At 45.3% G+C, this 26,531-nt stretch overlaps 1 protein-coding gene across 4 annotated transcripts in view; it reads left to right on the forward strand.

Moving 5' to 3' along the window:
• Positions 1 to 26,531, forward strand: part of LOC141273619 (uncharacterized) — a 251,595-nt gene that overhangs the window by 196,615 nt on the left and 28,449 nt on the right. For all 4 annotated transcript variants that reach the window (XM_073685705.1, XM_073685704.1, XM_073685703.1 and 1 more), the window contains 4 exons: positions 3,246 to 3,377; positions 5,524 to 5,700; positions 6,893 to 6,987; positions 12,732 to 12,882. In XM_073685705.1, the coding sequence (XP_073541806.1) occupies positions 3,246 to 3,377; positions 5,524 to 5,700; positions 6,893 to 6,987; positions 12,732 to 12,882 (555 nt within the window). The remainder of the gene's footprint in view (positions 1 to 3,245; positions 3,378 to 5,523; positions 5,701 to 6,892; positions 6,988 to 12,731; positions 12,883 to 26,531) is intronic.

Raw genomic sequence — 26,531 nt, forward strand, 5'->3', positions numbered from 1 at the left:
CTGTGCCTGAGGAGGAGAGTTTTTCCGGTGATTTGGAGAGAGTTTGGACGGATGTGCGTGGTAATCTTCAGGAGGCTAACAAAAAATCTAAGAGGTACTTTGATAGGAAACGGCAAGAGGTTTTGTTTGCTGTTGGTGACATGGTTTGGTTGTCCTCTAAGAATCTGCGATTGAGGATTCCTTCTAAAAAATTGGGTCCCAAGTTCGTAGGGCCCTTTAAGGTGCTTCAGATGGTTAACCAATCTGCTGTTAGGTTGGAGGTTCCTACGTCCTGGAAGATTAACCCGGTGTTTCATGTTTCTCTGTTGAAAAAAGCTGATGTGTCGCATGGTGACGCCTCTGCCACTGTTCCTCCGGTGGTGGAGGACGGGGAATATGAAATTTCCCGCATCCTAAATTCTAGATGGTATAGAGGGAGTTTGCAGTATCTCGTCGCTTGGAAGGGTTTCAGACCTGAGGATAACTCATGGGTGAGGGCGGATGATGTTTCTGCTTCCAGACTTGTCAGAGCGTTTCACAGGAGGTTTCCTGGTAAGCCTGGGCCTAGGGGATCCGGAGGATCCTCTTAGAAGAGGGGGTACTGTTAGAACTCTCCTGTTAGTTTTTTTTAGTTTGCTGGTCACATGACCATTTTTGCCTATTTAATCCAGCTCCGCCCTCCTGGCCTTGCTGGACTTCATTGTATTTACTACTCTTGAGCTAGCTTGGTGCTCTGTTGCCGTTCTCTGTTAGTTTTGCTAGGTCTTCTGACCTCTATGCTTTTTGTTGTGTGTTTGTCTTTGACTGCTACTATTTCTGCTAGGAGGTGTCCAACTTATCCCAGTCCCTAGTTCTTGTAGGGATCCCTCCCTCACATCTATAGGTCTTCGTACAGACTAGCCGAGGACTTTAGCGGCTCTGATCGCAGGATCAGGTTCCCCGTTACATCGTAGGGATCTAGTTTAGTTCTATTGTAGGGACAGATCTCCTGTCTTTCCTTAGTCCCTGTAGCAGATCATAACATTATCCACATGAAGCAAGAAAGGAGGACGGCCATTGAAGGAAGAGAGGAGGCGCTGGCTCAAGACCAGAGACACCCATAAGACCGGACCGTGCTGTCTGTGAGTATAATAAAAGCTCTTTTTTTGTGCCTTGCATAGGGAATTGGGGAAATACAGCAATACTAGAAAAACAGCGTACTAGAATACTGTAAAAGAGGCCTTATAGGTGCTGGCCGGACTTTACATTGGGAAAACCTGGTGACAGATTCCCTTTAACATCATCTTTTTGTTTTTTATTCAATATACAATATAGACATGTCCACCCTTACATTTTCTTGAATTTAGTAATGGCCTCCTTCACCCAAGCATATTACTATACATCAGTAATATAGATCCACAATACAGACATATAATTAACTTGGATGCAATATTATTCCATCAGTATTTCATCAGTATTGGCATTCTTTTCTATTTGTTTTCCATTAGGCAAAAACAAGTTCTATACTCTAAAAAAAAGAATAGCACTGATAGTAGATACAGATGTGAAATGGTCAAATACTCATGGAATACTTGTTACACGCACTCCGCTAGGTTCAGATAGGGCGAGACGGGTTTCATGAATTCTTTGGAATCCTGGGAAACCGTTACTCAGGGCGACCATAGGCTGCAGCTTCTCTCAGGCACACGATAGATTCAATTGCTGACCAGACACATCTGACAAGAGTCTTTTTCAACAGTTTAACAGTGGAATTTAATCTGAAGCACGGTCAGTGCAATTCAGGGATATTACAGCACAATCTTCATTGCAGTACAGTCTGAGTTTCTTGAGCAACCGGCTCCAGTAACAATACAGTAGTTTCTTCACAAGGCACAGTATTACAGTCTCTTCGGTAGCATAATTCAGCATAGATTAGATCTCTTAGCAGCACACTTCTATGCATACACAACCACAGGCTTTTCCTTCACAAGGACACAATAGTACACAACATTCTTTAGCCTGCATGGAGATGGAGGGGGGGAGGGTTTGATGAGGGAGATGATCCCTCTGACACAATTCCTTCCAGTCCTTATCTTCCTACCCAATAATACTCTGGACTGTTAGTGCAGGGAGTTTTTCTGACCTGTGTTTAATTTCTCTCCAGATCTGAATCCTGTTCAGTTGCCTTCTGTCAGGTCCAAATAACACACCACCTTTCTCTTTGGCTTCAGCCAGACTACAATAACAAGTTCCCCACAATCCCCCTGGGGCTCTGCTAAAACACTCCCTGTCTCCTGTGACTGTGTTAACCCCTCTAGTAGCTGGATGCTTCTGAAACACAACACTTCCTGTCTCCTGTGCTTGTGTTATTTGTAACAGTTGCTGGATGGTTTTGAAGCAACAGCACTACTTCTGCATGTCACATACTGATGCATTTGTAATTTAAGCACTGTTATAGGCGTATTCTGTCTATAAAATAAATCAAAATAGCTCTCTCTGAGTTTTTCAAAAACTGCCAAGAAAAAAAGTGTCCATGTGAATATGCATACTGGTTTACATTTGTATCGTATGTAAATCTGTGAAAAATGAATGAAGTACAGATGACAAATAGAGTCGTGTGAAAGCAGCCTAAGGACTCTGATTTCTATATAATATAGAAATTAACACCACAACTACTGCCACATACAGAAACATGTAGGATAAATTTATTGTGACAGTGTATCACAAAATTATGATCTTAGTCTTGAGCCACCCCTAATCGTTTGAAATGATGGAGTTTCTGTGTTCCTGCAGTAGCCGAGAATTTCCAGCTGGTGCTGGCGCTGGTAACAGCTGATCGGCGGGGTGCCTGGTGTCACACCTCCACTGATCAGATAATGATGGTCTATCCTAAAGATAGGCCATCAACAAAAAAGTAGTGGTCAACCCCTATGGTTTTTCAATAGTTTTTCATGACATATCCATTATAGGAATGTTATTATAGACACTGTTAGACAACCAATTCAGATCTTTGTCACCCATAGACTACAACAGCATCTGTTTAATGAATACTTTATACATTAAAAAAAGTGATGTGAACAGGGCTAATTAAGATTTCATCAAATTTGCTTCATTCAATGTAGGCTCTTAAAAAGTACATATGTGGATATAGCTGGAACTTACTACCATTGAGATTACAAGCAGCTTTATAGAGCTGACAAATCAGTTTTTGGGGTCAAAGCCACCCTAGCCTGACATATTATTTTATCAGATATATACAAATGTATTTCAACCCTTCTACCTTACAGAATGGATTTAAAATGATTGAGAAAGTTTCCAAAAGAATGAATCTGTTCACCAGGAAAAAACTCCAGAGATTAAACCTCAAAAACCTGTTGGCAATAAATGAAATAATATGTGACTCTTATACAACTACTCTGGTAACGTACAATTTGTATGATTTGTATGACTTAAGGCCCCTATACACATTATAAGTCCTCATACATTGGAACGATCAGCTTGAATGAGCATTCCTGTGTTCTTTATCAGAGTTGCTAAATTCCTTGAAAACAAAAGTCCTTAAAGTTCATCAGACTATAGCCTTCTCCTTCTTTTCCTCGTCATTATCTGCAGAGGTTGGGCCATTCGGCCCTTATACACATTGGATTGTCAGCATATCCCACCAATATGGGGGCTTTTGATCTTTTTCATCTTAAGCACCCCATACAATTAAGGTTTACTACTTGTAACATCCCTGGCGGCGTGCTTGCATAGTGCACCACCTCCCACTATGCAAGACCGCAATCTTACCTGTCAGTCCAGCCTGCAAACCTTGCTCCAGTTCATGCTGTGTGCAAGTCTCTTGACTAACTGCTTAGGGCGGCGGCCCGGTTACTTCTTGATTCTTATAGCTGCTGTGGGCGCACCCCTAATGCGTATCCAGCCTATTGCTGTGAGTCACTGGATATTTAAACCCCCTCCACCCAGAAGGAGGGGCCTGAGCAACACCTTCATTCAGTTAGTCTTTGCTACTGAATTGCCAAGTCTGTCCTGTTTCTAGTCTGTTGCCGCCACTCTGGGGGCTGCATACCCAGACCTGTTATCTCTGACTTCTAGTCTGTTTCCGCCACTCTGGGGGCTGTATACCCAGGCCTGTTACCTGTGACTTCTAGTCTGTTTCCGCCACTCTGAGGGCTGTATACCCAGGCTCATTCTTGTATCTCATTGCAGTAGCAGTTACTGTCTGAACTGTATCCTAGCCTGTTACCTGTTTGTCACTATGTCCGTACCTTCCCTTTTCCTGCAGTATCTGAACCTGCACCTAACTCCAACTCGTTGTCTCTGTACTTCTGTTTGTGAGTTTTGTGTCCACTCGCTACTTCATAGTAAGTATCTTGTGTGTATCTGGTTCTGCTTGTCCCTTTTCCCTTCCTCCGTATCTACCTCCTGTGTTCTAGCCATCTTCCTGCATTTTCCAGTCTGTTCCATGTGAACAGAGCCCTGTCCTCTCTGCCTGCACCTTCAGCCCTGTTCTGCTCTGCCTTGTCCACCGCACCTGCGGTTTCACTCCACTCTGCCTTACCCACCGCTGAGGCGGTTTCTCTCTGCTCTGACTTGCCCACCGCTCCAGCGGCTTCCCTCTGCTCTGCCTTACCCACCGCTCCAGTGGCTTCTCTCTGCTCTGACTTGCTCACCGCTCCGGTGGCTTCTCTCTGCTCTGCCTTGCCCACCGCTCCAGTGGTTCCGCTCTGCTCTGCCTTGTCCACCGCACCTGCGGTTTTTCTCTGCTCTGCCTTGTCCACCGCTCCGGCGGTTCCGCTCTGCTCTGCCTTGCCCACCGCACCTGTGGTTTTCGCTCCGCTCTGCTTGATCACCGCACCAGCAGTTCCTCTCTGCTCTGCCTTGTCCTCCGCTCCGGCGGTTTCGCTTTACTCTGCTTGTCTACCGCATCTGCAGCTCTGTACCTATTTCCCAGTCTGTACTGGACCCTATCCAGCCTGCGCTCCAACCTGCTAGTACCTCCCTGTCTGCACTCCAGCCGTGCTTGCCGGTATCTCCCTGTCTGCATACCAGCCGTGCTTGCCAGAGCCCACCTGTTTGCATACCAGGCGTACTTGCCAATACCCACCTGCCTGTATGCCAGTCTAACCTGCCTGTTCCTGCATTCCCCAGTGTGGGTCAACAACTGTGACCGGGGTCTGACCTGGAGTCACATCTGGTCCCTCTGCTCGGTTCCTCCTTGGTCCACGGAGTCGACTAAGCCGCCGTGCGACCTTGGTTGGATCGGGTTGAAACTTAGTTATGCCCCTCCAGGCACTCCTCGGTTCATGGTACAGTGTGATCACTAATCACGCTCACGCCAATCAGTCCGGGCGCGAGCGTAACACTACTGTGATGTTAAATGTGTCACACAAATGAGTATTATGGAATCTGTATGTACAAAGGACACTATTGTGTTCTGTTCAATGTTCTAACACTTTGCATTTTTAATTTTAAATGATACTAGAATATCGAAAATATAAAAAAAGTTAAAAAATGTAATACATTTTTAAGATTGTTTATTTTCTTTTGTTATCTTTTATTCAGATTTATTCATTTTCTGAAGGCCACTTGATTTCCCTGGATGAAATTGAGGAATGTAAAGACATGGTTGAAATCTTGTCATATATTGTCCAGATTGCAACTGCTTTGAAGGAGTTACATTCACAAAATGTTATACATTGTGATTTGAGAGTAAAACACATTTATGTGGAGACAGTAACGGTATTTAATATTTAAGCATTTTTCTTTGACAAGTGTTTTCTTTTTGTTTGCTTGTATTTGTTCATGTAAATTGTATTTAGGACCATGATACAAATGGTAATCTTGATCCAGGTAACATTACATTCATCCCCTTTCTCTAACTCCTTCTTTTGTTTTTTTTTTCGCATTCTTCTCCTGGACAATGAAAAAACTTTTGCAGAAAGAAATTCTAAACTGAACTTTCTTACAGGAATCATAGCTTAAAGTCAACCTGACTGCTGATGCATGCTGCCCAATCCACGGGCAGAATGTATCAGGCACTGGCTATATTATCTCTGTGGTGTTTCAGAGAAAAACATACTTTAAAGGCCTCTGGGGGATGTGCATGTATAGGCAGAGACCTGTTAATCCAGGGCAGCGGGCAGTGGGAAGCTATTGGGGACCGACCTGTCTGACTTGTCTACAGCATAGCCTCAGTCCCAGGCACATTTTAAAGTATTTTTTCTCTGAAACGCTGCAGAGATAATACAACCAGTGCCTGATACAAGCTGCCCGTAGATTGGGCAGCATATATCAGCTGATATGTTCACTTTAAATAGTTGTGTCAGTGAGAGAGATGAAAAATGGAAATACAGAACACAGCATTAAAGGGAACCTCTCACATGCCATAAGTGTTCAAAACTGCGGCTATAGCAGTACATATAATAAAGCTTGTAGTATAATCAAGACTTTTAAGTGTGACAGTAACGTTGCTATAGTTTACAAATGAAGTTAGTGTCGCATATGCCCCAATTCTTGTTCTGCTTTAGATCTTCTAATCATTCCTCCTTGGGTGTGATACACATCCTCGATGCAGTCCAGTCCTGATAGGAAAGCTCTCTGAGAAAGCTAAAAGCGAAACGTATGTTGGAGGTTTGGGCCATTCACTTCTAGTCAGCTACTCTTTATATATTTGACAAGTTTGCATCTGGCAGCTATAGCAAATCATTTGCACTTTATTCTACTGTGACATATTATGTACATACAGTATGTATTGTCACTTTATCTTTTACCAGCACAGATGTATACTGTATACTAGTTGGCCCATGACTTTGTTCAAGTTTTTCATTTTGCCCTCTGTTTGTTTGAGTTAGACATCCCTGATTTAGACAGATACTGTAGATAATGTTTGCAACACCTCATCTAATAATGATTCTCATTTACATTATGCCAGGATACTGTAATGGTTGGACATTTTGGAAATGCAGTTCGTTTGGAGAATAACCAGCCATTCATTATAAAAATGATGCCCTTAGAGAGTACTAAATGGTAATACTCATTTACACTGTATTACGCGTAATTAATTTCTGCTATAACCATTTTGTTGTTTGATATGATTTTTTGGAGGGATTGAAATCTGGTGATTGTGCAGGTCATTTCTGTACATTTATCAAACAGTTATCATAATAACTTGAAATAACCTTAAGAGAATATGGTCTTAGTAACATGGCTCGTTACCTTGCTGAAAATGGCCATGTGAATGCACGTAGATTGTGGCCGTCAAGACACATACCTGATCAGCAGGACTTTGCATCAGTACAATGCTATGAAAATAATTATCAAGACTTGACTGCCACACAAAATTTTCCCAAGCTTTTTCTGCCTATTTTAATCTTTAATTTCCTTCTCATAATTTACAGGAGAGCAGCCCAGCACTACACTTTTTAGTCCTGCAAAAATGACGGGACTCATTATGGAGTCTACTAACGAAGCTTCAGTGTCTACTACTAGCTTCAGTGAAAGTGTGAACCTGGTCTTAGTTCTATTATATCCAATACATTAGCAAACTTTAAAAGCATGAAGTCATTTAAACATTTAAAAACATATGTGAAAGAGGAGGTTATGTCTCACTGAAATGTTCTAGACCCTTGTTGCAAACCATGAAAAATATTTATTTTTCTTACAGAGAAGCACAGCCACTCTACCTGCCACTAGTTTGAGATACCCTGGTGCCTCCAAGTGTATATGCAGTGTGACAAAGTCACTGGCATTGTGTCGGAAGGGATATATGTTTCACTGAGGCTGTTAGCCTCAGTGATATGAAACATGGAAGTTTCTCCTGCACATTAGGTGTAGAGAGGGTTAACGGCCCAGGTTTACATGGGCGTGTTATGAGAGGATGGCGAAGTGCAGGGCAGGACGTCATCCACCATATCTCCAATCCAGGGAGTGAGCTAGGTTTTAAACAGCCAGCCTTTACACTCAGATGTGTTCAGTGTCTGGAGAAACGTGCTCCAGAGAGGAGCTTGCATGTGCTGTGCTAAACCGTGTGTGCCTAATCCTGAGTGGCCAGACCCCTGCCGATTTACTGACTGTGCTACATCTTTGTATTTTGTTTAGTCGTTATGCCAAATGGGCCGTGTTTACTTTATGGACTCCAGGGTGATTTATGACATTTAATAAATCAACCCGAAATTTAAAGAGACGGTGTACCTTGTCTAGCTCCACACACAGCTGAGCTTGTCACTTTACCACAGTAGTCACTAAGCCACCACACATTTCCAGAATCCACCTGACCGCTTGCTAAGAGTACTTTGTATCATTCACACTATTCACACTTGCAATTTTTACAATCATCTACATCTACTATAGAACAGTCAAAATGCACAGTTCTTAATCGGGGCACCACTTCTTTAAACGTAACATTTTAACTTTGTGATTGATGTAAGTCTGGCTGCTGGGACACCTACCAATCCTGAGAACTGTAATTTGTGTTTTGTCTGTAAGTTCTACAAAAAAGAAGAATGGATTGGCATTCCACAGCTTGATTCTTGGGATCCATTAGGGTCCCAGCTGAGGGGTCTGCAAGCTATCACTCATCCTGTGGTCCAGTTATTTCCTGCACTTTTTTCTACAACTTTCTCTCCAGTAGCTGGCAAAATTCAAGCCTGCGGCAAGTCTCATAGCAGGTCTCCTTGTTTGTAATGCACTCATTGCACACACATTCACTACAGACTCCAAAACCCCTAGATTTTATAGACCCAAGCCTATAGATGTAATTCTGTGCTATCCATGACAGTGCCATCACGAGGACCTTGTATAAATAAAAATCATCATATCTATCAATGTTTACAAGTGGTTTTAATATTTATGTGTGACTTAAAAATGTGAATATATATGAATATCAAGTTATCAAGAATATCAAGTGAATATCTTAGGATAGGTAAAAGATGTTTTTAAAAAAATCTGTTTTCAGTTTTTCTTAATTTCCAGGGCCATTTCATTATTTCTTTCTTATGATTTTTCATTAAAATAGCAATTTAATATGGCAGAGATGACTTGGAAGATATTAAGATGATAGAAAATATTAACTGCTTTTATATTTATATTCCTGGAGATTAAAGAGAACTCATCAGCACGATTTTGCAATGTAAGGTAAATATGTTGCTGTAATGATGCTGTAATACTGATTACATTGATACCTTTGGTGAAGAAATCCGTTTCATGGTTCTTCTTTAATCACCATTTGAAGTTTTCTGCTAATTAGATTTTGGTGCACAGGGGCCGGACTGTACAGGGGGTCTTCTCCTCCCTGTCTGTGATTCTCCATCCCCTCTAGCTGCCTCCAGTCTTAAGATAAAAACTGTAGGTAAACAGAATGCACCAGGTTATAGGGTCATACCTTTATAAAAAAAAGATAAAATAGATCCAAGTAATAGGTTCACTTGAGTGAGTTTTGTATGCACAACTCCTGTGAAAGCTCAATACCGGTTGCTGCTGCCCCGTGTGTCACGCACAGTGTGGGAAAGACTAAGTGCAACATGAAGGGATGAGGGGAAGGAAGCCCAGACACTAGGGATAGGGGGAGTGGAGACCCCTAGACAGACCTAATAACACCCTGCCTATCGCCGAAAAGGAAACCTAAGCCATGTATATCCCTAGAGCTAGGCCCTAGATAGGAAGGGGGTGAGCACTGTTCAGTCCCCACTATAAACTAAAGACAGATAGGGAGACAAAGAAAGGGGGGGAAAACTTAGCTTGAGCAGACACCAGAGAGATAACACCAAACGTCCTCCAAGGGCACCAGAGAGGAAGCGGGCCAACTACTATAGCTTCAAGCCTTCACATGGGAAAATTAGAATATCACCGGTGACTCCCTGAAGCAGACTGAGAGTTTATAAACACCCAGACCAGGGTGTGTCAATCAGAGCAGGAGGGAGGTTGCCGCTGGGTCCAAAAGTCAGAAGGATTAAGAAGGCGTTTGCAATGCCAGATGCAGTGACCTTCTGCAGCCAGAAGCAGAGCGACTGTCTGTTACATCTGACATACCCGTGACACCGTGGCTTGGTGGATAGTTTCAATCAGGATGCTTGACAAGAAGAGACAATTCATGGTTTTAGGCTGCGCTACCGAAATAAATATACTTGATCCAATATGCATAACCGTTTTTTATTCCACGACATGTTTCAAGACTGAACTGGTGTCTTTTTGTCAAGTGTAAAAAACAACCAACTTGAAATGCATTGTGGAATAAAAAAAAATTATGTACAGTACAGACCAAAAGTTTGGACACACCTTCTCATTTAAAGATTTTTCTGTATTTTCATGACTATGAAAATTGTACATTCACACTGAAGGCATCAAAACTATGAATTAACACATGTGGAATTGTATACTTAACAAAAAAGTGTGAAAAAACTGAAAATATGTCTTATATTCTAGGTTCTTCAAAGTAGCCACCTTTTGCTTTGATGACTGCTTTGCACACTCTTGGCATTCTGTTGATGAGCTTCAAGAGGTAGTCACCGGAAATGGTTTTCACTTCACAGGTGTGCCCTGTCAGGTTTAATAAGTAGGATTTCTTGCCTTATAAATGGGGTTGGGACCATCAGTTGTGTTGTGCAGAAGTCTGGTGGATACACAGCTGATACTCCTACTGAATAGACTGTATTATGGCCAGAAAAAAGCAGCTAAGTAAAGAAAAACGAGTGGCCATCATTACTTTAAGAAATGATGGTCAGTCAGTGCGAAAAATTGGGCAAACTTTGAAAGTGTCCCCAAGTGCAGTTGAAAAAACCATCAAGCGCTACAAAGAAACTGGCTCACATGAGGACGGCCCCAGGAAAGGAAGACCAAGAGTCACCTCTGCTTCTGAGGATAAGTTTATCCGAGTCACCAGCCTCAGATATCGCAGGTTAACAGCAGCTCAGATTAGAGACCAGGTCAATGCCACACAGAGTTCTAGCAGCAGACACATCTCTACAACAACTGTTAAGAGGAGACTTTTTGCAGCAGGCCTTCATGGTAAAATAGCAGCTAGGAAACCACTGCTAAGGACAGGCAACAATCAGAGGAGACTTGTTTGGGCTAAAGAACACAAGGAATGGACATTAGACCAGTGGAAATCTGTGCTTTGGTCTGTTGAGTCCAAATTTGAGATCTTTGGTTCCAACCACCGTGTCTTTGTGCGACGCAGAAAAGGTGAACGGATGGACTCTACATGCCTGGTTCCCACCGTGAAGCATGGAGGAGGAGGTGTGATGGTGTGGGGGTGCTTTGCTGGTCATAGTGTTGGGCATACTGAACTAGCATGGCTACCACAGCATCTTGCAGCGGCATGCTATTCCATCTGGTTTGCGTTTAGTTGGACCATCATTTATTTTTCAACAGGACAATGACCCCAAACACACCTCCAGGCTGTATAAGGGCTATTTGACCAAGAAGGAGAGTGATGGGGTGCTACACCAAATGACCTGGCCTCCACAGTCACCAGACCTGAACCCAATCGAGATGGTTTGGGGTGAGCTGGACCGCAGAGTGAAGGCAAAAGGGCCAACAAGTGCTAAGCATCTCTGGGAACTCCTTCAAGTTGTTGGAAGACCATTTCCGGTGACTACCTCTTGAAACTTATCAAGAGAATGCCAAGAGTGTGCAAAGCAGTCATCAAAGCAAAAGGTGGCTACTTTGAAGAACCTAGAATATAAAACATATTTTCAGTTGTTTCACACTTTTTTGTTAAGTATATAATTCCACATGTGTTAATTCATAGTTTTGATGCCTTCAGTGTGAATGTACAATTTTCAAAGTCATGAAAATACAGAAAAATCTTTAAATGAGAAGATGTGTCCAAACTTTTGGTCTGTACTGTATATAATTGAATCTGGATCAAGAATCTTTATTTCAGTAGTGCAGCCTAAGGCCATGGCCCCACTATCAGTATTCGGTCAGTATTTTTTCTCAGGAGTGGGAGCCAAAACCAGGTGAAGAACAATAAGAGAAAAGATACATAATAGAAACAAGTCACAAATTCTGCATTTATCACCCACTCCTGGTTTTGTCCCCCACTCCTGAGAAAAAATGCTGACCGAATACTGACCAAATACTGATAGTGGGGCCATGGCCTTAAACCGTAAATTGTTTCTTCTTGCCAGTGGTCTTTGAATGACAGGTAACTGCTGAGATTTTAAATAGAAGAGGCGCATCATTAATATACCAGAGAAGACCCAGAGTACAGCCTCTGTACACAGGAAACTAATTAGCAGAAAATTTTCAATGGTGATTAAAAAAGAACCATAAAGTGGATTTCTTCACCAAAAGTATCTATGTAATTAGTGTTACAGCAACATTACAGCCATGCCTTTACTTTACATTACAAAATCATGCTGACAGGCCCTCTTTCAGGTATATTTTTGGTAGATTTGTTGATGTTATTTCTGTTACTTCTTATTTAAATGTATTTTGTTTAAATTTGAATATACTCTTAGAGTCTGATTCATCAAAGTCTTTATGCTAGAATTGTGGCCTAAAATTTTTAATAAGCTACAAAGTTTTGGGGCACTAAACATTTTGCGACTTTTCGTGTTCTCACGCCATTTTTGCCCAGCTCCGGCAAAGTGGGCGGGGCTTGGTGGGATGGGGGCTTGTACCTCGTAATGAATCAAGAATGTCTGACTTCAGCACGCCCATCAGGAAGACCGGGGTGAAGATCACTGGTCTGAATGAGTCGACCCCATAGTGTCTAAATGTTTTTCAAAATATTTATTAATTCACCTTGTAATGGCATTATTCTGCAGGTCTGCACCTGAAGTAAAAATAAATGGCAAATACTCGAAAGCATCAGACATATTCAGCCTTGGAGCTGTGTCATGGGAATTATTGAGCAATCAGGAAGTTATCAAGAAAACTGGACTTCCATTGGCGTTGTTTGAAGACTGCAGCGACTTGGTATGCTCAATATGGTCGCTGAAAAGTTTTTTCATGCTAAGCTCTACCCTTAAGCTCACTTACACATAAATAGTGCCCCTAGTGAGGTTCCTAAGTGTTCCTACATAGTATAATAAACCCATTACACAGGATGCACCTATCCGTCACCATCTACATTACACAGGATCCCTTCCCTCCAGCACAGTGTCTAAGGAAGTGACCCCTGCACCCTTGTAGGGAACTTCCCCGGCCGAGGTTTACTTCGGAAGCACTAAACACCAAACAGATGGGTCCTCGGGTGTGTGCACTAACATTCTTTACCTTAAACGTCACTCTCAAGGTGGACTCTGCCATGTGACAGTGAAGCTGGTGACCCCTCACATTCTTGGGAATAAGCCAGACAGTTTCAGAAAAATAAACTCTTCTCTACTAAGTGTTGGAACTATATGCAGATAGTATTAGGTACAGTTCTTGAAAACATTTTCTTCCGTCTCGCAGGACAGAGGCACATATGTGGTGGTTATAGACGGCGGCACATAACTTGTGAACATTGCTTGTTTACAGCAGGCTACGCTAAGGATCTCCATCTTCCTGGTACAGGGCCAAACGGGTCAATGAGTTTTGCTGTGACCACTATACCTTAACTGCACTCTGTATGAACGGTGTAAGGTAGCGCTCTCTAACTACCACTTTACTGACATGCTCCAGCCTGGCTGACCCCATATTCCTTCACTGAAGATCTCCAGGTCTGGATAACACTTCACCTACACTCTGAGACTCTTCTATTAGGTTCCCCAATTGGCCTTGCTGAGAAGTGATTCTGCCGTCCCTATTGCTTGTCTGTTGCAAGGCTTGTTACTTCTTTGCAATACATGCCCCACGCCAACGTGAAAATACTGAGAAGGCGGTACTGTCCACTTTGCTTCATGGCCTTTCAGAGGGCTTTGAACGGGCTGCCCTGAACTTTTCCCAGGTTACATGGGAAGGTGGTCTCCTCCATTTTCAGGGTTAGTCCGGGTATTTGGCCTGCCCTGGATCCTCTATTGCTTGTGGTGGCCCACCACAGCTCACGAACGCAGAGCAATAACCGTTTACCCAGGTGTTTTGTTGGATTGTCCCGATTGGTGACCTAGCAGCACCAACCTCCTTTTCTTCTGCAGTCCACTCAGATTGGACCTATCTCTTTTACTCCACAATCAGTTTCTGTGGTGGATGGATGGCTCCTTCCTGAGATACATCCTTCTTCTGGAACCCTAACTGGGCCTGCTTAGCCCACTCTCGCTGGACTTTGGCTCAGGCACTCTCTTCCTCCCAATCTATTCCCGTCACTCCACGGGTTGCAGGGCATCAGGCCAGCATTTTCTGTTTCACAGGTGCGCACCGCTACTGTTTTTCGTTTTGTTACTGCTGCAGAATGGCGCCGGCTCCAACTACCGGGTGCTACTTTTTTGGCCGGCCCCGGATACGGGGCCGTTCTTTTGATGCACTCGCTGCATCACACGTCACTCTCAGCGACTCCATCTTTGGCCATGCCTCCTGCACTCATCGTTTTCATCCTATGGGCCGCACTTTATTTTTCATGGCGCCCTCCTTCAGTGCGCACCTCCCATTTTGGGCCGGATACTGGCTGCAAGGCATACTTGCCATCTTGGGCCATCAATCTTCAGGCAACCTCTCGTCTGCACCATGGGTCTTCTCTACCCCAAATTCTTCTTGCAGGGAAACCTCATCGTGCCAACTACACCACTTTTGGTGTAAGGAACTTGGAGAATAAGCCAGACAGTTTTGGAAAAATAAACTCTTCTTTACTAAGTGTTGAAAGTAAATGCAGGTAGTAACAGGTACAGTTCCTGAATACATTTTCTTCTGTCTCACAGGACAGAGGCACATATGTGGCATTTGTAGACAGAAACACATAACTTGTGGTGAATGTTGCTAGTTTACAGCAGGCTACACTGGGAATCTCCATCTTCCTGATACAGGGCCAAACTGGTCAATGTGTTTCGCTTTGACCACTTTATAATAACTGCACTCTGTGTGAACGATGTAAGGGAGCTCTCTCTAGCTACCACCTTACTGACGTGTTCCAGCCTGGCTGTCCCCGTATTCCTTCACTGTAGATCGCCAGGTCTGGCTAACACTTCACCTGCACTCTGAGACTCTTCTATTAGGTTCCCCAACTTGCCTTTCTGAGAAGTGATTCTGCCATCCCTGCTCTTGTTCTGTTGTAAGGCTTTTCACTTTCTTGCAATACTGGCTGTCTTCAGCACGCATCCAGATACAGCTCTGAGAGTCCTATATCTTTTGCTCGCTAACCACTCCAAACTGACTACAAACCAGGAACTAGCACACATGTCTCTATCACTCCACCCCACTATGGGTCAGCCCTACAGTTAACCTGTCCTTTCTGTCTGACAGGACACTTGCGCCCACAAGGGGGTAAAATACATACAGTTAAATACATTCCACGTAAAATACAATAACATTATCCTCAGAGAGGATGCATAAGCTCTTTTCCACCTTTACCCATTGTCTATTATAACGCATGAGGCTGCATCAGTCACAACCCAGTTCAATGTTCTTCTGGGGACGCTTTCAGATGGCAATAGGAGTTCAGATTTCTGTTTTCTCCTCATCATTGTCATCATGATGACGCTTTAAGTCAAAATACTTGTCTGTGAAGTGCCTGCCCGCTCTGTCTTCTGGATGGAACTCTGTGAGTGTAGAGCTTCCCTTTTGTTGATTGGTGAAAAACATATCAGCTGACAGGAGCTTCTGCTCAGTAAAAAGGAAGCTGACATATACAAACGGTCATGGTGAATGATGCAGCCAGAGTGAATTAAATACTAGCCCCAGGCAAAAGCTGAATGGTGGAGTAAAGTACCTTGCCATCCCTGCTCCATGATTTTATTCAATTGCATCTATGTTCTAAGAACACAGATGAAGTTGAAATCAGGACATGCTGCTTACCGAGAGTGGGGCAACTTCCCAAATTCAGAACTGTCCAATGTATCGGAGTAGTATAGAATCATAGAATCATAGAATGGTAGAGTTGGAAGGGACCTCCTGGGTCATCTGGTCCAACCCCCTGCTCAAAGCAGGATTCACTAGATCATCTCAGACAGATGTCTGTCCAGCCTCTGTTTGAAGACGTCCATTGAAGGGGAACTCACCACCTCTCGTGGCAGCCTGTTCCACTCATTAATCACCCTAACTGTCAAAAAGTTTTTTCTAATATCTAATCTGTGTCTCCTCCCATTTAGTTTCATCCCATTGCTTCTAGTCTTTCCTTGTGCAAATGAGAATAAAGATGATCCTTCTACAATGTGACAGCCCTTGACATATTTGTAGACAGCTATTAAGTCTCCTCTCAGTCTTCTTTTTTGCAAGCTAAACATTCCCAAATCCTGCAACCGTTCCTCATAGGACATGGTTTGCAGACCAGTCACCATTCTGGTCGCTCTTCTCTGAACTTGCTCCAGTTTGTCTATGTCTTTTTTAAAATGTGGTGCCCAAAACTGTACACAGTATTCCAGATGAGGTCTGACCAAAGAGGAGTAAAGACCGATAATGACTTCACGTGATCTAGACTGTATGCTTCTGTTAATACATCCCAGAATTGTATTTGCCTTTTTTGCTGCTGCATCACACTGTTGACTCATGTTCAGTCTATGATCTATTAGTATACCTAAGTCTTTTTCACATGTACTGTTGCCTAGCTCTATTCCTCCCATTCTGTATATGCTTTTTTCATTTTTATTGCCCAGATGTAGTACTTTGCATTTTTCCCTGTTAAAAACCATTCTGTTGGTTGCTGCCCACTGCTCCAGTTTATTTAGGTCTTTTTGAATCCTCTCTCTCTCTTCTCTAGTATTAGCTATCCCTCCTAGCTTTGTGTCATCAGCAAATTTAATCAGTTTACCCTCAATTCCTTCATCTAAATCATTGATAAAGATGTTGAACAATACAGGTCCCAGGACAGAGCCCTGTGGTACTCCACTTGAGACATTCATCCAGCTGGATGTGAAGCCATTTACAACCACCCTTTGAGACCGATCACTAAGCCAGTTATGAATCCACCTAACAGTTGCCTGGTCCATTGCATACTTGGTAATTTTTTCAATAAGGATGGTGTGAGATACTTTGTCAAATGCTTTGCTGAAGTCAAGATATACTATATCTACAGCATTTCCCTGATCCACCCAGTCAGTGATTCTGTCATAGAAGGAAATTAAGTTAGTCTGACATGACTTGTTAGTTACAAACCCATGCTGACTCTGGTTAATCACTTCATTCTTATCCATGTACTTACATACATGTTGTTTAATAATTTGTTCAAATATCTTTCCTGGTATAGAAGTCAGACTCACCGGCCTATAGTTCCCTGGGTCCACCTTCTTCCCCTTTTTGAAGATAGGAACAACATTTGCTCTTCTCCAGTCTTCTGGGACTTCTCCTGTTCTCCAAGAATTTTCAAAGATTATGGAGAGTGGTTCTAAAATTTCTTCTACGATCTCCTTCAGTACTCTGGGGTGTAATTCATCTGGACCTGGAGACTTGAACTCATTTATGTTAGCTAAATATTCCCTCACAATCTTTCTGTTTACAGATAACTTGGATTCCTCTATTCCTTTAAAAGGACAGTGAAGATCAGTTGATGTTACATTTTCTTTCTGAGAGAAAACAGATGCAAAATAGGAATTAAAAAGTTCGGCCTTCTCAACATCCTCTCTTACCATTTCTCCATTTTCATCCTGTAAAAATCCTATAGCATCTTTGACTTTTCTTTTACTTTTGACATACCCCCAAAATCCTTTTTTATTGCTTTTGACATCTCTTGCAAGCCTTAATTCATTGTCAGCTTTAGCTAACCTGATACGTGCCCTGCAGGATCTGCAGACTGCATTATAATCTTCTTTAGATATGCCTCCCTCTTTCCATTTAATAAACATTTCTTTCTTTCTTTTTAGCATGTGTTTAAGTTCTGTGTTCATCCATCCTGGTTTCCTTAAATGCTTCCCATTCTTCCTACTTTTCGGGATTGTTAACGATTGTGCTTTGAGAATCTCATTTTTAAAAATTTCCCATCCTTCCTGGACATTTTTGTCCTTAAGGACATCCAGCCATTGGATCCCTCCTATTCTCTTTCTGAGTCTCTTAAAATCTGCCTTTCTAAAATCTAACCTTGAAGTCTGAGTCTTCACATGTCTTCCTCCTCTAGTTATCCAAAATTCTATAATAGCATGATCGCTGCCTCCTAGGGTCCCAGCCACCTTTACCTCCTCAACCATTTCCTCCCTGTTTATAAGGATTAGATCCAAAGTAGCAGATCCCCTTGTTTTCTCCCCTACCTTTTGGAAGATAAAGTTGTCAGCAAGAGAGGATAAGAATTTGCTTGACCTGTTAGTTTTACTTGAGAGAGATTCCCAACAAATGTCTGGATAGTTGAAATCTCCCATGACCACTACGTCATATTTTTTGGAGAACTTGGTCATTTGATACATAAAGAGTTCATCCATATCTTCAGCTTGCCCAGGTGGCCTGTAGTAAATGCCTACAATGGTGTCCTTTCCGTTGTTCTCTCCTTGTATTCTTACCCAAACAGTTTCCACAGAACTCCCAGTCTCTGAAGCTTCAATCTCTGTGTAGATATACGCTTTTCTAACATACAATCCAACACCTCCTCCTCGTTTATCAAGTCTGTTTCTTGCAAATAAGTTGTATCCTTTTAGCCTTTTATTCCAATCATGTGTATCGTCCCACCAAGTTTCAGTGATTCCAATGACATCATATTCCTTTTCCTGCATTAGTAGTTCCAATTCTCCTTGTTTGTTGCCCATGCTTTGTGCATTTGTATAAAAACATTTTAGTTTCTGATTGGTTTCTCTTCCTCCCATATTTTTATTATTTAAATTGTTTTGTCTTTGTTCTTCCTTTCCACTTCCAGTAGCAGAGATCTCAATAGTATTTGTCAGCTGTATGGCTTTTTCTGGCCTTTTGCTTCCCTTACCACATTGTTCTAGTTTAAAGCTCTTCTGATGAGTGTAGCAAGGCGACTTCCAAATACATGTTTTCCAGTCTTCGTAAGGTGCACCCCATCTCTAGCAAGTAGTCCATCGTATAGGTAATTCATTCCGTGATCCAGAAATCCAAATCCTTGTTGACGGCACCATCGACGTAGCCAGTTGTTCACCTGTAGAATCTTATTCCACCTCATTGTTCCATGGCCATCCACTGGGAGGATGGATGAGAAGACCACCTGCGCTCCCAATTCTTTCACTTTCTTGCCTAAGTCTTCAAAGTCACTGCAGATGGTTTCCAGGTCCTTTCTTGCGGTGTCATTTGTCCCCACATGTATTAGCAGGAATGGGTAGTGATCTGTAGGTCTGAAGAGTCTTGATATCCTGTCAGACACATCTTTAATTTTTGCTCCTGGAAGACAGCACATTTCTCTTGAGGTTATGTCTGGTCTGCAGATAGCGGCCTCTGTTCCTCTTAACAGGGAATCCCCCATGACCACCACTCTCCGTTTTTTCTTCACAACATTCTTCTTTCTCCATCCAGGAGGATTCTGAGGGCTTACAAGGTTATTCATTGCTGGCAAAGTCTTATTTTGCTGTATTTCTTCATGGTTCTCCTGCGTGAGAGCCTGGTACTGGTTCCTGAGCAGTATGGGTGCTGACTGCCTCTCGATCCTCCTGCTTCTGTGGGTCACATGCTTCCATTCCTCTGTTTCGTCAGGTGCAGTTCGAATTTCTTCTCTTTCTGAATCATGAAGAGATAATTCTGCTCTGTCTAAAAACTCTTCACCTTCCTTAATGATTTGCAAGGTAGTTAACCTCTCTTCTAGATTTCGCAACTTTTCCCGCAACAGGGACACAAGCTTGCATTTCTGGCATGTGAAGTTTGGCTTTTCCACTGGCAAGTCTGTGAACATGTAGCAGGATATGCAGCTCACCAAATGGCTCCTGGACTCTTCCATGTTCTTATTGTTAATGTTCTGAAAACAGTGAAAAAAGCTTAAGAAAAAAGCTTCAAAATGCGCGCGCCTACCGGCGCGCGGTATACCGATGTCCTCTTTTCAGCTCCAACAGCCAAACTCCAGCTATGAAGTTAGCAGTGCCATCAGAGTCAAAAGGCAATTGGCAATCTTTGATGATTATTTAGGTTTCAATCCGAATCTATAATAAAATATAGACCAAATCACGCTATGGGAAGAACACACATTAAAGAGGAGAAAAATATGGAATAATCACTTTAGGAGAATGTTAATACACTAGTGGTAAAATTTACATTTATTTTGCTTGTAATCTGCACTACTATATAGGCCAAGATACTGTTTATTATATGGGTCTCACGTGCCTATTCTCATTGTATAATCTGTACTGACTAGTGATGAGCGAGTATGTTTTGTTAACCCTTTCGCTGAGTATGCTCAGCCGAGCACCGAGTATTTATAGCGTGCTCGGGCTTTAAGTTTTCGTCGCTCCGTGAACATGATTTGCAACTGTTTGACATATTTAATACATGTGAGGAATGCTGGAAAAACAGGCATTCCTCGCATGTATTAAATCTGTCGCAAATCATGTTCACAGAGCGACGAAAACTTAAAGCCCGAGCTTACTCGCTCCTCACTAGTACTGACACTTTGACACTGATGTTCCAGCGTATATGTGTGATCAGTACTATGGGAATTTAATTTTAACTTATGTTGCACTATGCCTAAAAATATTTCATATGCAGTACATAAATAAAATAAAATAAAATGTGCCTTTATAAATCATATAATTTTCATCTTTTTCTTGTGTTCAAACAAGTGTTTAAGTTCCATGAGACCACGTATGTGTAAATATACTTGTACCAGATATATTTTCCTAAAGTGATTATTCCACATTTCTTCTCTTTATTGTGTGTTCTTTCCATAACGCGATTTGGTCTATATTTTATTATAAATAACATTATTTCTAGAAAATTGTGGAGTTTGCATTCCACCATGCTGATGGGGATAGAAATTAATACTTAGCACCAGTGCACATCTTTAATTATAATTTCACCCTGTATCTACCTTGCGCATTAAAGCCTCATCAGCTACAAAGGAGGATGCTCTATTCCTGAGAGATCTGCTTTACCTAACCCCTTCCACAATTTCTGTTCAATCCCTCACAGTGGACACTGTCCAAAACAATTACCCTTTGCAGTCATTGAATAAGGGCAACATACTTGGCAGTTATTGCTCAGTCCAAGCATTGCGCAGTATAGTGTTTTATTCACACTGCAGTACTGTAATATGGAGACCTAGTGCACAATCATGTTCAGTCTCTTTATAGTGATAGTGACGCGCCCCCTGGGCCATGTTGTTAGGGATACCCGGAGCCGGATCAGATGGGGGTTGTAGTCTCCGAGTGGCTGTGACCCGGTCCGTGCCCAGGGTGTCAAACTCAGTGTGTGGCAGTCTTTACAGATGTTATTAGTTCTTAGTGTCGACTACGCCACCCGTTGATTTGCGGTCAATACGGCCGCCGCTGCAGCAGGGTCCGCTGAGGCTGGTGGTATGTGTGCAGCTTCGGGTAGTATAACCCCCAACGGGAGGGGTATAGCCTCAGGGGGTCAGGTGTAGAGGATGGTGGTAGTGGTGGTGCAGTGTGGATGGTAAGAAGACTCAGAGTCGGGCTGTGCAGTTCAGGGTTTTTACTTACTGCTGTTCTGTTGGTCACTCTGGCCTTGAGTGACCGCCCGAGCTGTGCTGCGTCCACCAGGTCCTGGACTCGGCCAACCCCCAGGCAATTCTGGAGCGTGGTCCTGAGCTCCCTTTCTGACTGTCCTTTCTACTGGCCTTTCTCACCAGGGGTCCACTTATATCCGGCTCCCTCGGGCCTCTTGGTGGGTGCACCTCTCCGGGGTTCCCTGACCCTATGCCTGGTGTGCCTTCTTAGTGGACTTAGTGAGGGGCTGCTCCACATGTAATGTCGCAGCCTCCGGTTCTTAGCTGAGGGTTGTTTCTCTCCTCCACTAATTTGGGATCCGGTTCCCTTGCGTGCCAACCCTTCACCCTTCTGGTCTAATTCTGGGTTCTTGGGGTTCCTTCTTCTCCCCCTCTGGGTCCTTCTCTTCTCCTCTCTCTTCTCTCTGCAGGCGCTCCTGGACCTCTCTCAGGACTCACTAACCCTCTACAGAAGACTGACTCTGATCTAAGATGGTTCCCACCTTATATACTCCCTCTATGTGTGAGCTCAGGTGACCAGCACCCAATGAGCTCCTAGCATTACCCAGACTGCTCCCCCTATCTGCCCCTACACTACTGGGATGTTCCACCCCCCTCCCACTCCAGCCAGGGACAGACACTGTCGTACCTGCACATATACCTAGTGGGAGTACCATCGGTCTGTCCCTCGGAAATGGGATGTATGTAGTGTATGCAGCTAACTGAGCTCAGTTCCACACTCCATCCTTACCCGGGAGTGGAATATCACACCTCTGGGTTGAGGTGCAATACCCCTGTAGCAGCCGAATCCTCAGGGTGCTACATTCCCCCCTGGTAAATCACAGCACGTCCTCGGGCTGTAAGAAAACAAAACATCCACAAACATACAAATTTTTTCAAAAACATCATAAACATATAAAACATTATATATATATCATAAACTTTCTTGTTCCTCCGGCCACGGTGCAACTTGTGACCGGGTAAGTGCCACAGTCTCTGGTAGAAAAACACGGCTTTCCTATAAAACCAGTAGGGGGCGCCTTAAAAAGCGCAACTATATACAAGGGGAGATATGGCCGCTCTCAGTCCTCGGCCAGGTATTAGGAAAGGAATGACCGCTCTCAGTCCTCGGTCAGTGGGGATAAGGGACACACGGGTTTCAGTTCAATTTGCTGGTCCCAACGGGGACTATATTTTAACTAGCAGCAGTAACAGTTCACTGTACCCCGACGGGTAACTATGTACAGTCTCTTTACCGTACTTTAACGACGGCGTCCTCCTGCTCCTTCTTTGTCTTCAGACCCGTCCGGGTCCTCTTGCTCCTCCTCACACCGCAGCTCCTCCTCCGTCAGGCGATGCACATGGAGGGCGTAGGGTCCTTTGGCACACTTGTGCCGGGTGAACGTGACCTCGTCCCCTACATATAGGTCACGACCTCTGTGTCCCTCCGGCAGATGGCTTTCTACGTCTCTGCGGGTGACAAAGACGTCGCTGAGGGTGTGATGATCCCTGATGAAACCCCAACCGTGCTGCAGTTGGAATTTAATTACAGTCCCGGTGGCACGGGGACCGTGGGCTGCATGGGGGTTCCTCCTGGTCCGGCTCTTCTGCTCTGCGCTCTGTTCCTGCAGCCGCTGCTCTCGGACCCGCCTCTCTCTCCTCTCCCGGTCGAAGACCTCTAACTGCTGCCGGCAGCACTCCGCACGTTCAGCTGCGGCCGCCCGCGTTTCTTGGGTGAACCCCATGAGGTCTCCTCCGGTGGGGTCCCACTCGAACTGCGTTTCTTCCAGCGGGAGCGGGGTCCTCTTAACGGGCTTCGGAACCGGAATCAGGGGCTCATCTAGGGGTCTTTCTTTTCGGAGTCGGGGATGGTGGTACTCCGGTGGCCATGCAGGGGGCTGCCCATCCGGGCAAGTGTGCTGGGCAAATAGGTCTTCACCCAGGTGCAGTACTCTAGATGTTGAGGGCGCGGTGGTGGAAGCGGCGCCCGGGTTCGCCAGGCCTTGCGACCAGGCCTGGGGTACCCTGAACGTAAAGGGCACCGTGAAGACGGCGGCGCCCGGGGTTACTTGGCCCAGCGACCAGGCCGGTGGCTCCGCGGAGGTAGGGGGCGCTGTTGGTACTGCGGCGCCCGGGGGTACTAGACCTTGCGACCAGGCCGGTGGTGTTTCCTGCTTTGCCGCGCTCAGGGTTGAGGCGCGTGACGTCACAGGGGTCGCGGCCGCGGCTTCTGCTTGAGGCCTAGTCTGGCACGGTGACGATGCAGCGACGGGCACGGCAGGGGGAATTTCGGGCTCTGCGACGGGGAGCTGGGACAGGTACTCGGTTTCTCGGCTCGGGGTAGAGACGTCCCCTTTACCTGCCTCCGTCCGTTCAGCTCCCTTCTCGGCGCCGTCTCCTGCCTTCATTCCTCCTGCGCCATCCTCAGAGGCGGTCTGTCTCCTCGTCTCGGGCGGCGTGCTCCGCTGACGGGTTCCGGTCTGCTGGGCCATCTCACGGCTCCACTCCGTCAGCGTGTCTTGCTGCACCTGGGCCATCCTCCGTGCGAGGCCCTCCAGCGCGGTCTGTGCACACTCCCGGTCTCGGGGGAGCTGTGCTAGGATCTCCACTAAGCCTAGTGGGGTTGTTGCTTGCAGCAGGCTCCTGACCACTGGGTCGGTGCTGCCTGTCTCTCCCTCCATCTCCGGGTACGCTTTCTCTGGACTCCTCTCCAGACTTCTTGTCTCCGGGTGCGCTCTCTCCAGACTTCTCCTGGCTGCACCCATCTTCGCTCCTTTGTTCTGTCTCTGCCCACATTGAGGGTGGTCCCGGGGCAACTTAGTGATTGTCAGTTCCAGGGGCAGTTCTCTCACGCTGATGGACACTTCCAGCATCACAGTCTCTGTTGGTGGGCGCGGTTTCCGCTTTTGGCGCCATTCTTCGACCTGGCCCACGATGGGAGGTGGCCTTTTGCCACCCTCTGGCACGCCCATAATGGCGTCCGCTCTTCCAAGGCGGGAAATCTTTGGAAATGGCGGGAATCGTCTCCCAGTGGCGGGAAACTCCATGGATGGCGGGAAAAAGCTGCAAATGGCGGACAACCGGCGGGAAACGACCTGTGATGGGGTCCGTTGGCGGGGACCCTCCGGAACCGGCGGGAGACTTCTGATTGAGGTAACGGTGAACTTTTCTTCAGGCACGCAGTACCCGGTTGTTGCGGGCACGTTATCCTGCCGACTACGCCAAAGTTGACGCGCCCCCTGGGCCATGTTGTTAGGGATACCCGGAGCCGGATCAGATGGGGGTTGTAGTCTCCGAGTGGCTGTGACCCGGTCCGTGCCCAGGGTGTCAAACTCAGTGTGTGGCAGTCTTTACAGATGTTATTAGTTCTTAGTGTCGACTACGCCACCCGTTGATTTGCGGTCAATACGGCCGCCGCTGCAGCAGGGTCCGCTGAGGCTGGTGGTATGTGTGCAGCTTCGGGTAGTATAACCCCCAACGGGAGGGGTATAGCCTCAGGGGGTCAGGTGTAGAGGATGGTGGTAGTGGTGGTGCAGTGTGGATGGTAAGAAGACTCAGAGTCGGGCTGTGAAGTTCAGGGTTTTTACTTACTGCTGTTCTGTTGGTCACTCTGGCCTTGAGTGACCGCCCGAGCCGTGCTGCGTCCACCAGGTCCTGGACTCGGCCAACCCCCAGGCAATTCTGGAGCGTGGTCCTGAGCTCCCTTTCTGACTGTCCTTTCTACTGGCCTTTCTCACCAGGGGTCCACTTATATCCGGCTCCCTCGGGCCTCTTGGTGGGTGCACCTCTCTGGGGTTCCCTGACCCTATGCCTGGTGTGCCTTCTTAGTGGACTTAGTGAGGGGCTGCTCCACATGTAATGTCGCAGCCTCCGGTTCTTAGCTGAGGGTTGTTTCTCTCCTCCACTAATTTGGGATCCGGTTCCCTTGCGTGCCAACCCTTCACCCTTCTGGTCTAATTCTGGGTTCTTGGGGTTCCTTCTTCTCCCCCTCTGGGTCCTTCTCTTCTCCTCTCTCTTCTCTCTGCAGGCGCTCCTGGACCTCTCTCAGGACTCACTAACCCTCTACAGAAGACTGACTCTGATCTAAGATGGTTCCCACCTTATATACTCCCTCTATGTGTGAGCTCAGGTGACCAGCACCCAATGAGCTCCTAGCATTACCCAGACTGCTCCCCCTATCTGCCCCTACACTACTGGGATGTTCCACCCCCCTCCCACTCCAGCCAGGGACAGACACTGTCGTACCTGCACATATACCTAGTGGGAGTACCATCGGTCTGTCCCTCGGAAATGGGATGTATGTAGTGTATGCAGCTAACTGAGCTCAGTTCCACACTCCATCCTTACCCGGGAGTGGAATATCACACCTCTGGGTTGAGGTGCAATACCCCTGTAGCAGCCGAATCCTCAGGGTGCTACAATAGTATCTCAGCTCCTCAGATTTTCTATGCTTCCTACTGCCCAGTAGGTGCACCCTGTTTTCCTCTTGCAGCAACCAAAAACTCACTCAAACCTTCCATTTGGCCGCCTGGCAGCTTTGCAATTCACAGATGTCACTTGGAAACTCCAGTCTGTGTTACCACTGCATTCCATTCTCACACTTCAAAGTAGCACAAACATATTTTGAGGCCGTGCACATCTAGTCAGCATGTGACCGCATACATGCAAATGACATACTTGCTGTCACAGCCCTTCCGCTCCTGGTGTAGCACCCCGAGGACTCGGCTGCTACATGGGTATTGCACCTCGAACCAGAGGTGTGATATTCCACTCCCGGGTAAGGATGGAGTGTGGACCAGGACTCGGTAGGCTGCATGCACCACACACACTCCATTTCCGAGGGACAGGTCAACGGTGCTCCCACGAGACAAGAGTGCAGGCACGACAGCAGCTGTCCCTGTCTGGAGTGGGGAGGGGAAAGTACACCCAGTGGTGTAGGAGCAGATAGGGGTGGGTCTCTGGGCATAGG

This window comes from Phyllobates terribilis, unplaced genomic scaffold (genome assembly GCF_046119375.1).
Source record: "Phyllobates terribilis strain yellow unplaced genomic scaffold, ASM4611937v1 Scaffold_5__5_contigs__length_657084704, whole genome shotgun sequence".
NCBI lineage: Eukaryota > Metazoa > Chordata > Amphibia > Anura > Dendrobatidae > Phyllobates > Phyllobates terribilis.